The sequence below is a fragment of the Nothobranchius furzeri genome, chromosome 3 (assembly GCF_043380555.1).
Source record: "Nothobranchius furzeri strain GRZ-AD chromosome 3, NfurGRZ-RIMD1, whole genome shotgun sequence".
Taxonomy (NCBI): domain Eukaryota; kingdom Metazoa; phylum Chordata; class Actinopteri; order Cyprinodontiformes; family Nothobranchiidae; genus Nothobranchius; species Nothobranchius furzeri.
In genome coordinates this window covers 82,770,979-82,782,992 of record NC_091743.1, presented here as the reverse complement: position 1 = coordinate 82,782,992, position 12,014 = coordinate 82,770,979, and the positions used below count along the sequence as shown (strand labels likewise).

General features: G+C 43.8%; 3 protein-coding genes across 4 annotated transcripts in view; 2 read left to right on the top strand and 1 right to left on the bottom strand.

Annotated features, from left to right (window-relative positions):
• The first annotated feature begins 994 nt into the window (after positions 1 to 994).
• Positions 995 to 6,626, top strand: fbxo3 (F-box protein 3). 2 transcript variants are annotated; one of them, XM_015957973.3, is made up of 12 exons: positions 995 to 1,203; positions 2,384 to 2,473; positions 2,555 to 2,718; positions 2,954 to 3,068; positions 3,145 to 3,349; positions 3,435 to 3,480; positions 3,571 to 3,655; positions 3,722 to 3,844; positions 4,131 to 4,246; positions 4,322 to 4,429; positions 4,514 to 4,596; positions 5,813 to 6,626. In XM_015957973.3, the coding sequence occupies exons 1-12, from the start codon at positions 1,112 to 1,114 to the stop codon at positions 5,960 to 5,962; spliced, it is 1,377 nt and encodes a 458-aa protein (XP_015813459.1). In that variant the 5' UTR covers positions 995 to 1,111; the 3' UTR covers positions 5,963 to 6,626. The 2 variants fall into 2 exon arrangements, with proteins under 2 accessions (XP_015813459.1, XP_015813460.1); XM_015957974.3 differs by having other exon boundaries at positions 996 to 1,203; positions 5,816 to 6,626.
• A 1,548-nt stretch (positions 6,627 to 8,174) lies between these two features.
• On the bottom strand, positions 8,175 to 10,579 carry LOC107384621 (uncharacterized). The gene is made up of 3 exons (XM_015957972.3): positions 10,423 to 10,579; positions 9,008 to 9,952; positions 8,175 to 8,587 (listed from the first exon to the last, which is right to left on the bottom strand). The coding sequence occupies exons 2-3, from the start codon at positions 9,948 to 9,950 to the stop codon at positions 8,253 to 8,255; spliced, it is 1,278 nt and encodes a 425-aa protein (XP_015813458.1). The 5' UTR covers positions 9,951 to 9,952; positions 10,423 to 10,579; the 3' UTR covers positions 8,175 to 8,252.
• Positions 10,580 to 11,861: 1,282 nt separating this feature from the next.
• nhsl1a (NHS-like 1a) overlaps positions 11,862 to 12,014 on the top strand; it is a 23,132-nt gene continuing 22,979 nt past the window's right edge. Inside the window, exon 1 of the mRNA XM_015957961.3 lies at positions 11,862 to 11,963. Coding sequence (XP_015813447.3) covers positions 11,948 to 11,963 — 16 coding nt within the window. The 5' untranslated portion in view covers positions 11,862 to 11,947. The remainder of the gene's footprint in view (positions 11,964 to 12,014) is intronic.

Sequence of the window (12,014 nt, the reverse complement as noted above, 5' to 3'; positions counted from 1 at the left end):
ATTTTTTTTTGGGGGGGGGGGGGGGGGGGGGAGATATCCCTCCCACTTTTTCCAAAGTCGAGTTTTGACCCCTGCACTTTTTACCATCCAAAAACAATATTACGCTATATTAAATTGACACCGGTTGAGCTCTAGGACCAAGCAGAAAACAACTGTTTGTGTTGAAGCCTGTTTCCCATTAGAGCATACTGTAAAGATACACCCACCCACCCCCCTCCGTGCCCCCCCCCCACACACACACACACACACACACACAATTCTAAAGTAAAAATTACGTCCATGCCTCAGACCTTCTTCTTCCTTGTGAAACTCAGTGATCTGAAACAGGAAGTTGGAGACGTTCTGATCTGGCCTGATTGATCAGCTGGTTGTTTGTTGATGTTCAGTTTGTGGATAATAATCTGTTCAGAAGCTCCAAACTCAAGGTGACAGGAAGTGGTTGGTGAGAGGTTTAGCTTGGTTTCTGACAGCAGATGACAGCAAGCCCAGGCGAGCTGATCATGAGCAGGTAACAGAGACCCAAACATCCAGGCTAATGGTGAACACCTAGTCAGAAAGCTCTGACCTCCCGATGTCCCCGCCCACAGAGATGTTATGAGGAACATGTGACTCTAAGGACAGGTATCAGGTAACAATCATGTTGAACATCCTGTCAGGAACATTCATCAGTAAAGTCAGAACCGGCTCATTTATCCTGTTATTCTGCAAACTGAGGCCCGTTAGAACAGAGCCGACCCAAAACGCCCACAAAGACACCACACTGATGGTTCTGTTTGTGGTTTTTGTGAACATCCCAGCAGATGTTTCTCATGCAAACCAGAGCTTGAAGACCAGCTGCAGATACCACACAGTGCCGCCAGAGAGCAGCATCTCCACCATGAAGACACGAGTTGGCCTGAGTGCCTTTTAGCACTTAGCTGTTTCTTACTCTTTCAACTCAATTTCAGTATAGATAAACGTTACTGTCATCAGTCTGCTCAATGCAATGACTGCTGAAATATGGTTTTAACGTGAATATAATAAATTATTGGATGTCTGTGGCTCCTCGCCAGTAGGTGGCAGTAGTTCTTTGTATCGTAGATGTAGCTAGCCGGCCACATTGGTGCTAACAATGGCAGCCTCCTCGGAGATCCAGCTGGATCATCTTCCTTCAGACCCACTTCTCCACATCCTGTCCTACCTGAGCTACAGAGACGTGGTCCAGTAAGTTCCCGACTCGCACAGGTTCAACTAACAAAAAGCTGGTATTTTTCTTTAAACAGACTCGTAAACAAACTGCAGGAGGCTAGCAGCTAACAGTGGATCGTTTGAAACATTAGCTTTAGTTTTGTTCTAATTTTTAATAAAACATGTAAAAATTCGTGTCAGCTGTTTACAGAAGATACTTATTGTAACCGAACAGAAACTTAATATTCCACTTTGTTCCGTGGCAACGTGAAGATTTATAGATAAAGATAACGATCTTGTTTACATTTAGCCGCATGCTAACAGCTGCGGTTTGTTTACTTCTGTCTACCGCTTTTAAGTTTTCTCTGATTGAACTCAGAATTGAGCTGATTAAAAGTCATTTAAATGTCAAAAGTTGTTATTTTTGGTGTAAATATTTTATTTTTATTTTAAACAATAAATCTGACAGCTGATCATTTTGAATCCTGCGAGAGGTTTTTTTTCATGCTTCATAAACAAAAACAGAGTGAGAGTTCAATAAGAGCGTAACAAGTGTCTATTTGTTTTTAGTCACCTTAAATGTTTTCCGGCTGTTTTTATTCAATACATTTATAATAGACTAAATCAAAACAACAGACAAAATACTTTAGAAATACTAAAGACCAGCTTCTTGATGTTAAAACCTAAAAAAAGATAATTTAGATTAAAAATAAATACAGATTTATTATGAGCTTCATTGTTTCAACATTAAAAGAGAAAACTGCTAGTTTGTTTTTAAGTTTCACAAAGTAAAAGTGAAAGTAAAGTAACAGCTTGTTTATTATAATGTGCTGTTGAGTTTATTTAGAAATTATTTTAAAGCAAAAATATTTTCACTGAGGCTATAAATAATTAACATAAACAAAAGAGCATTTCATGGTGGAATATTAATAAACTCTCAAATATGTTCTAGAGTAACCTGAGGATCTTAGGTGTGATGAAACACACCTTTTGTGGGTGTGGCTTGTGTGTTTATATGAATCCCAAATGAAGGATCAGTCATGCTTTAATGTTCCACTAGTTAATTCACACAAAAAGTATATATTATCATCAAAGGTCTTGGATAAACAAAGACACCTTAGGCTTTTTGAAAACCTACGAGGGTGGCAATAGTTCTGATTATAGCTTTTAACTCCGCCCCCCTCTGATTGTGTCCATGCCTGTTTTGTGTGTGTAGTTGCAGCTACGTCAGTAAGAGGTTAAACGATCTGTGCAAACACAACCCGCTGTGGAGGCGCCACTGCTGTAACCACTGGCTGCTGACAGAGTGAGTTCATCCCGACAAACATAAACCATCTGGGAACACACAGCCTAAAGTGTGTGTGTGTGCGTGTGTGTGTTATATCAGTGCAGACCGGTTGCAGAGTGGCCTGTCCTGGTGCAGCCTTTTTAAGAAGTTCTACTCAGACCTGGGTCGGTATATTGAACACTACGTGGTTCTGAAGAAGTCCTGGGAGCAGCTGAAGAACTTCCTGCAGCAGAGATGTCCTCGTATGATCGCCTCGCTCAAAGGTAACAACCGTACTGGAAGTCCTGGTCCCAGCGATGGTAGATCCAACACGAGTCCAAACTGTTCTGAGCTACCTGAGAATGTGTTGTTCTCCTGCAGAAGTTCTGGTCATTCAGCCAACTTGTGTGTGTGTGTGTGTGTGTGTGTGTGTGTGTGTGTGTGTGTGTGTGTGTGTGTGTGTGTGTGTGTGTGTGTTTGTGTGTGTGTGTGTGTGTGTGTGTGTGTGTGTTTCTCTAGCCGGCGCCACAGAAGTGGAGTTAGAAGAAATTGAGGGTCAGATTGGCTGTAAGCTCCCTGATGACTATCGCTGTTCGTATCGGATCCATAACGGCCAGAAGCTAGTGATCCCCGGGTCTGTACTGGTCCCACTAACTAGCTCCACCCCCATCTTCTGTCCTGGTCTGACTCGTGTGTCCCCGTCTCTCCAGGCTGATGGGCAGCATGTCCCTGTCCAACCACTACCGTTCTGAGGTCCTGCTGGACGTGGAGACGGCGGCTGGAGGCTTCCAGCTCAGGAAGGGGATGAGACGCTGCCTCCCGCTCACCTTCTGCTTCCACACGGGCCTCAGCCAGTACCTGGCTCTGGAAGACGCTGAGGGACGCCGGAAGAGCGAGAGCTTCTACCCCTGTCCCGTCTGTAAACTTCCTCTCCATATGTGCTTTCAAAATAAAGCTACAAACGCATTTAAAGGTACTGACGCCTGTGTTTGTGTTCCAGGATCAGACAGCTCAGGATCCCTCAGCCATCGACATGTTCATCACAGGTCTGTAGATCTCCTGAAGGACCGCGACATCTCCATCCATCTGGATCTGACACCCAGCTTTTGTTTAAACTGAACTGTTTGTGTTTTTAGGTACCAGTTTTTCAGACTGGTTCACTGGTTACGTCAACAACGTGGTCACAGGGGAGTATCCCATCATCAAAGACCAGATCTTCAGGTAACACCTGACCTGATTGGTCCATAGCTGTTGGCCCACAGAGACCTGACCCTGTGATGTCTGCAGGTACGTTCACGAGAAAGGCTGTGTGGCCACCACCGGTGACATCACCGTTTCTGTTTCTACCTCCTTCCTACCGGAGCTCTCCTCCGTCCACCCGCCTCACTTCTTCTTCACCTACAGGATCAGGTGGGTCTGAGCTCCTCGCCTGTCACTTAAACACAAAGTTCTCATCCCTGCGTGATTCCTAATTAAACATCAGGCATCTAGAGCTGATCCTGACCGGAGTTTTTATGAGTCACATCTGCTCTGATCTCTTCAAAATATCATCTGGAATTATTTAAACACACTTTTTAAATGATGGAATAAAAATATTAATAAATATAAAATATCTATCTGGGTTTATTTAATCCTACTAAGTGGGAGGAGTCTGATCTGGACCGAAACCCAGACTAAACCAGTTTGGTGTCTGCAGGATAGAAATGTCCCGCAGCGCCTCGCCTGAAGCAGCCTGCCAGCTGGACAGCCGCTACTGGAAAATCACCACCTCCGACGGGAATGTGGAGGAGGTCCAGGGCCCGGGCGTGGTCGGTACGTTGATGACATCACACAGGGCGTACAGGCTGTGATTGGCTGAAAGCGGCTGCTGACTGTGTTTGTGTGCAGGAGAGTTTCCCATCATGACGCCTGGGAAGGTGCACGAGTACGCTAGCTGCACCACCTTCTCCACCCCGTCGGAGTACATGGAGGGTCACTACACATTCCACAGTCTAGGTGGCGCTCTGCTCCTTTCCACTCCCTTCTGCTCCTCGCTCCTCTTCTCTGATGACCTTACATGGTTTGTCTCTCTCTTTTCAGCCAACAAGGAGGAGGTTTTCCAGGTGGCGATCCCTCGTTTCCACATGGTTTGTCCTCCTTTCAGAGAACCTCCAACCAGAACGGTAAAGCTCACCTCCTCAGGTCGTCGGTGAGCTAAACAGATCTGTGAAATTCATCCAGTCGTTTTAGGCTTCAGGCGATTCCAGTTGGGCTGTTTCTAACTCCAGGGGCTGAGGTTCACAGAGAAACTGTTTCTGCTTGTTATTTTGAAATACAACCAGTTTTTTTTTTTATACATAGAACAGAAAAAAAACCTTTATGTCTAAGCTTACATTCATGGACTCGCCCATGACGGTGAAGGCCAGTAGAAGCTAACTGTTAGCATTAGCAACTCCACCCCACAGCAGAGCACCTTCAGGCTTGTGTTATTTTTGGAAATAGAACATCATTGCTGCAAAGCACACAAAGACAGTTGCTCTTAGCCAATCGGAGGCGAGATGTCTGAATATCACAGATAATAATGAGTACGACTCCAAATCCCGCCGTTTTCTGCTCCCCTCTCCACTAGCTAACTTAGATATCCCGAAGCACGAGTGCCAGAGCTTTTTCCCCATTTAAAATTACTCAAGTCATTAATGATACTAGACAACACTGCAGATTTACTGAAATAACGAGTGCAATTCTCCTTTAAGGCAGATTACATCACAGCATTCGGGGGCCGGACCTGACCTGCGGGCCGCCTATTGAGTACCGCTGGTCTACGGACATCATAAATGCAAAGATAGCCGTGTATTTATCACGCTGGATGAGTGTATGTGGTTGCAGACGTCAGGTTCTCACATCTCCTTCAGTCGTGGTGTGATCTGCTTTCTCTTCCTACCTTTACAGACGCAGCAGCTCTCACATCACTGTCACTGAAAACAGCCGCGTGCCGAGTAAACGATTTAAAATATGAGCGATAAGGCTACTTTTACATATATTCCTAATATTAACACGTTTCTTATTCATGTACTTATTAAACAAGTGATGTTTTATGGCAGATAAACAAAAAAAATGACATGAATACGGAAAGAAACACATTACTGATTAAATAAAATGTAAAGGACAACGCCAGTGTGTTCTTTGTTCTTAAGGCATTCCTAAAGTATCGGATCGGGACTCGGTATCGGCAGATTCTTAAAATCAAATGACTCTGAATCAGATCGAGAGCAAAAAACGTGATCGGAACATCCCTAGTTTATAATCTGTGATCGGGCTTCCCTACTATGTTTTCTAATCCAGAACAGAACTTTGGCTCCATACTTTTGACCTCTTCTTCTTCTGTGGTTTGTTCCTCAGCAGAACGCTTCCACCAGCGACTCGACTCTCTTTGACAAAGGAGACTTCTGTAAGGAAGACGATGAAGACGATAACGGGGATGACATTGGACGCCATAGGGGAATCGACGTGGTTGCCTTTGAGGGGTCGTGGTGCCCTCGGCTCACCTGACCTCTGACCCCAGTCAGCCGAGGTCCTGCACGGGGATTATGGGACAGCAGCGACAAAGAGCCATACAGGAACTAAGTGTCCAGAACTTCCAGTTGCCAAACTAAACCTGAGTGGGTGTGGTGTTGTTAAAATGATTCTGTTTGTGAAATGTTCTCAAAGACTGATGAATCCGGGTCAGACAGACACGTAACCTCCAGTTGGTGAGTGTTCCAGATTCCCATCAGGAACGTCAGTTTTCTGGACTTCAAAACTTGGAGCAATTAGAAAGTGACCTGGAGTTTTATTTTTTAAACACAAATGTTTTTCCAATGCAGGAATAAAAACGCAGCCGATTAGCTGCTCAGCTGTAGCCTGCCGCCTAGTGGAAACACGTGGTATTACATATATTTGTCTGACATCACTTCCTGGTGGGAGTTAAAGAAAAATAACTAGATTTTAATCAAATCAAAAGAAAAACAAATGTAAATATCATTTTTAAATCTAGATGATGTGATGAAAGCTGCAGAACGTGAGTTTTTCTGGTGGAAGAAAAGCTGATTTGTTTATTTTGAGCCTGGATGTTTACAGGGATGTTCAGACAGAAACGGGGCATTATTTAGGTGTTGTGTGATTTTTGGTCAGCATCGGGTTTCTTTATTTGAGTTGAATAAAAACAGAAACATGGTGTGGGTTTATTCTTTTCTTCAGCTCAGGTTTTTGTAGTGGATTCATTTCTGCTGGAGTAAACTACAGAAGAGCCATGTCAGAGATGTGTGGTCTCAGGCTTCAGCCTCAGGGATGATCGAATGGAGACAATGGAGTTAATGATAGGGTTCAGTTCAAGAACAAGCCCAGCATCCTCTGACATCCCACCAAACTTTGACCCTCACCTTTCCTGTTACATGTCATGTTTTGTCTGACCAGTCATGGACTCTTCTGCTTCTACAAGTTTGCCCTTAATCAAACCAGGAGATGCTGCTGCTCCCTTTGCCTGAGCCCTAAAGGTCTGTGCTCTGTGGGGTTCTGCAACACCTCTTCAACCTTAGCTTGACCCAAGAGAAGGTTCCAGGGTTGTGGAAGACATCCTGCCTTGTTCTGGTACCAAAGACATGCCACCCATCAGCCAGACCTGTTGCTGTGACGTCCCACATCACGAAGGTCCTGGAGAGACTCCTGCAGTTTGCTGTGGAGCTGGAGGTGAACATGTCATCTTACGCCTGCTTCAACAAACCCACTGTCATCTGGAGAATGCAGGTTATGTTCTTAGTTTTCACCGGCACATTTAACACGACTCAGCCTGATTTGCTTTGTCAAAAACTCCAGAGGACCGATGGAGGCTTCAACATTCATCTGCATTAATGACTACATGACAAACAGACCCCAGTTTGAGAGTGAAGGTGTGTCTGACCAGGTGGTCAGCAACACAGGAGCGCCACAGGGCACGGTACTCTGACCATTCCTTTTCACTCGGAACACTTCAGACTTCCAGTACATTCAAGTCAGAGACCTTCCATCTGCAGAAATATTCAGATGATTCTGCAGTTGTAACACTTCATGGCATGGTGTAGGAACAATCACTTAATCTTGAGTCTGGACAAAACAAAGGAGACGATTGTAGATTTCAGAGGAAACAGGCTAGGCCACGCTCTATTTACATCAGATGAATTGGAGGTGGTGGAAGAATAGAAAGTCTTCAGGTTTCCACCTGGACAACAGACTGGACTGAAGACTCAACAGTGAAGCATCAACAAGAAGAGTAGACTGTACTTCCTGAGGAAGCTCAGGTTCTTCAAGGTTTGCAGCAAGAAGCTGCAGATCTTCTGTCTGCGGTGATGAGTGTAATCTGTTGGGGTAGCAGCAACAGAACCAGGAACCTAAAAAGGCTCAACAACCTGGTAAAAAGGCTGCTTTTGTTCGGGGGAGTCCTGGAACCACTGGAGATGATGGTGCAAAGAAGCGTTCTTCATAAAATCAAGAACTTTATGAATAACCTTGAACATCATCTTCATGACACCATCATGCAACAGCATTTAACATCCATGCTGTTCCACAGCATGGAATTAGAGATACGACACAGCAAGAACACACCTAGGAAGCATTTAACTTCTCTCTGGGATTAGGAAAGTGTTTATGAATTTTGAATGTTTGACTTTAGGGACAGTGAGGTTAAAGGTGCAGTTAGAGAACAAAGTGAGGACTTTTAACACTTCAGCAAACATTAAAAACACTTGAATGTTTTAAAGATTTTTATTCAGAGTTCAGTGAAGCAAATTATTAGTTTCATTGATTCTAAACAGACTAAAAACTTAGATCAGTCGTCCTCCTCTTCCTTTATATCATCAATCATCATCATCTCGGTGCTCCTACGTTTCCTGGACTCTCTCGCCTCCTTCGCCACAGTCTCCTCCCCTCCTTCAGCACCCTCTCCCACCTCCTCCCGGACACTGCAGCGGCTGCAGTGTCTTCTGAAGCCTCCGATGTACTCTGAGCGGAAGGAGCAGAAGGGGCAGGCGTAGCGTCCGGGCCGGTGGAACAAGCGGACGTGATGCTGCAGCTGGCTGGGCAGGAAGAAGCTCTGGGGGCATTCTGTACAGCGGAATGGACACTCCACGTTGTGGCTGCGCACCACGTGACTGATGGCAAATCCTGTGCACACACACACACGGCTTATTCAGGACATTCAACAAACACATTACATGTTTAAACTCACATTTTGGTTCAAGAAAAACTGATTTCAGTCAACTCTTTTTAACTTTGATCAACGGAGCTCTTATAACTGGAGTTACCATAGCAACCAGAGAGGAGAGTGTATCTGAAGCTGCTGGATAAACCAGAGAAGCATAAAGAGGAAGTATCAAGAAAGTCATAAGTAGTTTTGCTTCCAAAACCCAGTTGAAGAAAAATCCTCAAGGAATGCTGCTTCCAGATCAGCTGGATTTATAACAATCACGTGTCGGTCAGATAAAAACGAGCATCGGATCACTTCTAAATGTGTGTGTTCTACATAAAACCATAAGTGTCGTGGGAGAGCATTCTGACTGAGGTACAACAATGGAGCAACAGTACCTTTGATCTTTGTCTTCCAGCCACAGATGAGACAAATGTAGCGGGTGGAGACGAAGCTTATCACCTTGGCTGATGCTTCAATCTCCTTCTTCAGCATCTCCTCACTCAGCCCGGCCCCCTCCTCATCCTCGGCCATGCCTCCAGGAGTCTTGGTGAGGACAGCATCTTCCCACTTGATGGCCTGGATGGCGTAGGATTTGGGAATTTCATGTTTCAGCACCACATGGCTGGCAGACACTGATTTATGTTTGTTCCTCCAGCCACAGATCAGACAGCGGAAGCTGCCACCATCGATCATCAGATCCCTTTTCTCCCCTTCAACCTTAACTTTAACTGACTCTGGAACCTTTCTCTGCTCCTCCTCCTCACTGCTCTTTCTGTTAGGAGCATCCTTCACTTCTTCTACTTCCCCCTCCCTCTTCACATCCCCATCTTCACCTCCCTGTCCTCCAACATTATCTCCTCCTTCTAAATCACCTCCTCTTTTTCCTGCATCCTCTCGTCCTTCACCTGCATCACCCATTCCTTTACTTCCTGCATCACCTCCTCTTTCTCCCGCTTCACCTCCTGCATCCTCTCCTCCTTCACCTGCATCACCCATTCCTTTACTTCCTGCATCACCTCCTCCATCTCCCCCCCCTCGTCCTACTGTCCCCTCCATGTTGTCTATGCAGTGTTTGGTGATGATGTGTTTGTAGAGTTTGGCGAAGTCTCGGCTGGTGTAGAAACACTCAAAGCAGTGAAACAACCGTGCGCTGCTCTGATACATCAGGATGTTTCCAAGGCGACCCACGGTCACGCCATCCAGGCAGGTTGGGTGATATGTTGCCAGGTGGGACAGCTGCTCTGCATGGCTCTTGGAAAAATGGCCACAGTGGGAACACTGGAGGTGAGCCGCCACGCCGCCACCCACCTCACCCCGAGGCTGGATCATGACAGACATCTCTGCAGAGGGCGATCACAAATGTGTCTAATTATTTTTCTTATTAACCAGCAAAGCTTTAAGGGTTACATGATTAGAGTTTCTGCTGAAGAAAATGCTGGTTGTTTTTGTTAGAAAACGTATTTTATAATATATAAAAACAACAAACACGATTGCTCAATGCTTCTGAAGGTTTTTTATTTTTTACTGATAATGAAGTCATTAAAATTGAAAGTATTTTTCACCACTGAATCGGGCTAATAGAACAAGCATTATTTAACAGCACAAAATGTATATTTAACCAGATGTGATTTGGAAACACTTTAGATAGTAAACTGTGACATTATGTGCGGATTTATGATAATCCCCGTGTATAATCTAAACATTATCCCTGTTTTGTCCCTACAAAATCACAACAATATAATAACGGAGGTGGACGGACGCAGCTAGCTAAGAGGCTAACGCGCTCTAAAAAACAAACAATTTCGCTCACCTGCCGTTCCTGCTGTCTCTGTTTGACTGTATCAACACTCTTCTGACTGACCTGACAAGAAACTCAGGAAGGAATAATTAGTTTGATTGAATTAAAACTTCGTTTTGTGACCGAAAACAACGAACTACTCGATCATTTGCACACTTCCTTGTTTACCTTTTGAACAGCCAACCACAGCGAAGGGTTTCTCAAGAAATCTCGCGTTGTGACTTATCGCGAGAAAATATTTGTGAAACGTTTTCGATGTTTGAAAAGATAAAAACAACTTTAAGTGATGGATACATGACTCAAAAATAGTTCAGATATGTAAAAAGATTAGAACACGAAAAGAAAAATTGAAAATAACTTTAAAATTTTAACAGCTTCAGTCTTTCTTATAAATCTTATTGAGTTTCTGTATTTTTGGTTTACTTTGAATAGAAACTAAAAACTGATGGTAAGAAATTGACTGGGTATGAAGCAGCAGGAATGTGTGTATTTTATGATGTAAAAATCACCTCAGAATCAAACCAAGCTGATCACTGAAGAGGAGGCTTTTATTGTGGTGAATAAAGGATGAGACTCAGACCCCCACCTCCCCCTGTAGCCTGAATATTGCATTTGCAACTTCAGAGTGCCAGTCCACTTTGTTGGATGAAGCTGACATACCAGGTGCTGGAGTCTATTTTCAGCACTTTTCCTGAGCATTGTAGATCATGAGCACAGCTGATTTGTTTAATTTAATGATGAATCCCTCCTGTGGACACTAAGGAAGGCTGAGGAGACTTTTCAGCTGTTAGATTAAGGTGTTAAAAAGACGAAAGCACAGCGAGGAGATAAGTTCTATGGGGAGAAAAAAGTTTCAAAAGATTTGTGCGTGTGTATCTAAATTTGTGTGTGTAACTCTTGATTCGTAACTTGTGTTTACATTTTCGTGTGTGTTTCTAAAAACAGACACTAAGGGTGCTGAAAGCAAACCAAAACTGTCTTGTATCTCAAATAATTTCGTTTCCATAGGCTGCCGCTGTAATGAATAAAAATACGTAAAACTGTAAAATAACAAAACAGATTTTCCAGATACGTTTTGCTCCCCAACAGGACAAAAAAAATCCATCCAATGTTTTACATCTCTAAATATATAAAAACAAATAAGAAATAAAAATATGGAAAAACTCCATGAAGATGTGTCTAAAAATAATTTGATGGAAAACATTTGTATTTAACAGCTGCAATCCTCTATTAAATATAATGTATCTTATTTTTTGTCAGCTTGGTTTTGAAACTGAAAACGTAAGGTCATAACTGACTGGGTGTGAAACAGCAGAAAAAGTGTGTTTAAGTGTAAATCACAAAACCGTGAAACAGAATCCGAGAACGTGCTGAATTCTCCACAAGGACGGGAAGGAAGCTTTTATTGTGGAGGAATAAGGAGGAGAGTCAGAGGGAGGACTCAGAGTTTGAACTTGTGTTTTCTTTCCTTCAGATTTGCTACAGTCACACACACACACACACACCTACTGACGGATACCAGGTGATCTGGGTCAGCATGCCGTGCTTTAAAGGTGAGTAATTAAGCAAAACATTGTCCAAATGTTTGTTTCTGAAGCCACTCA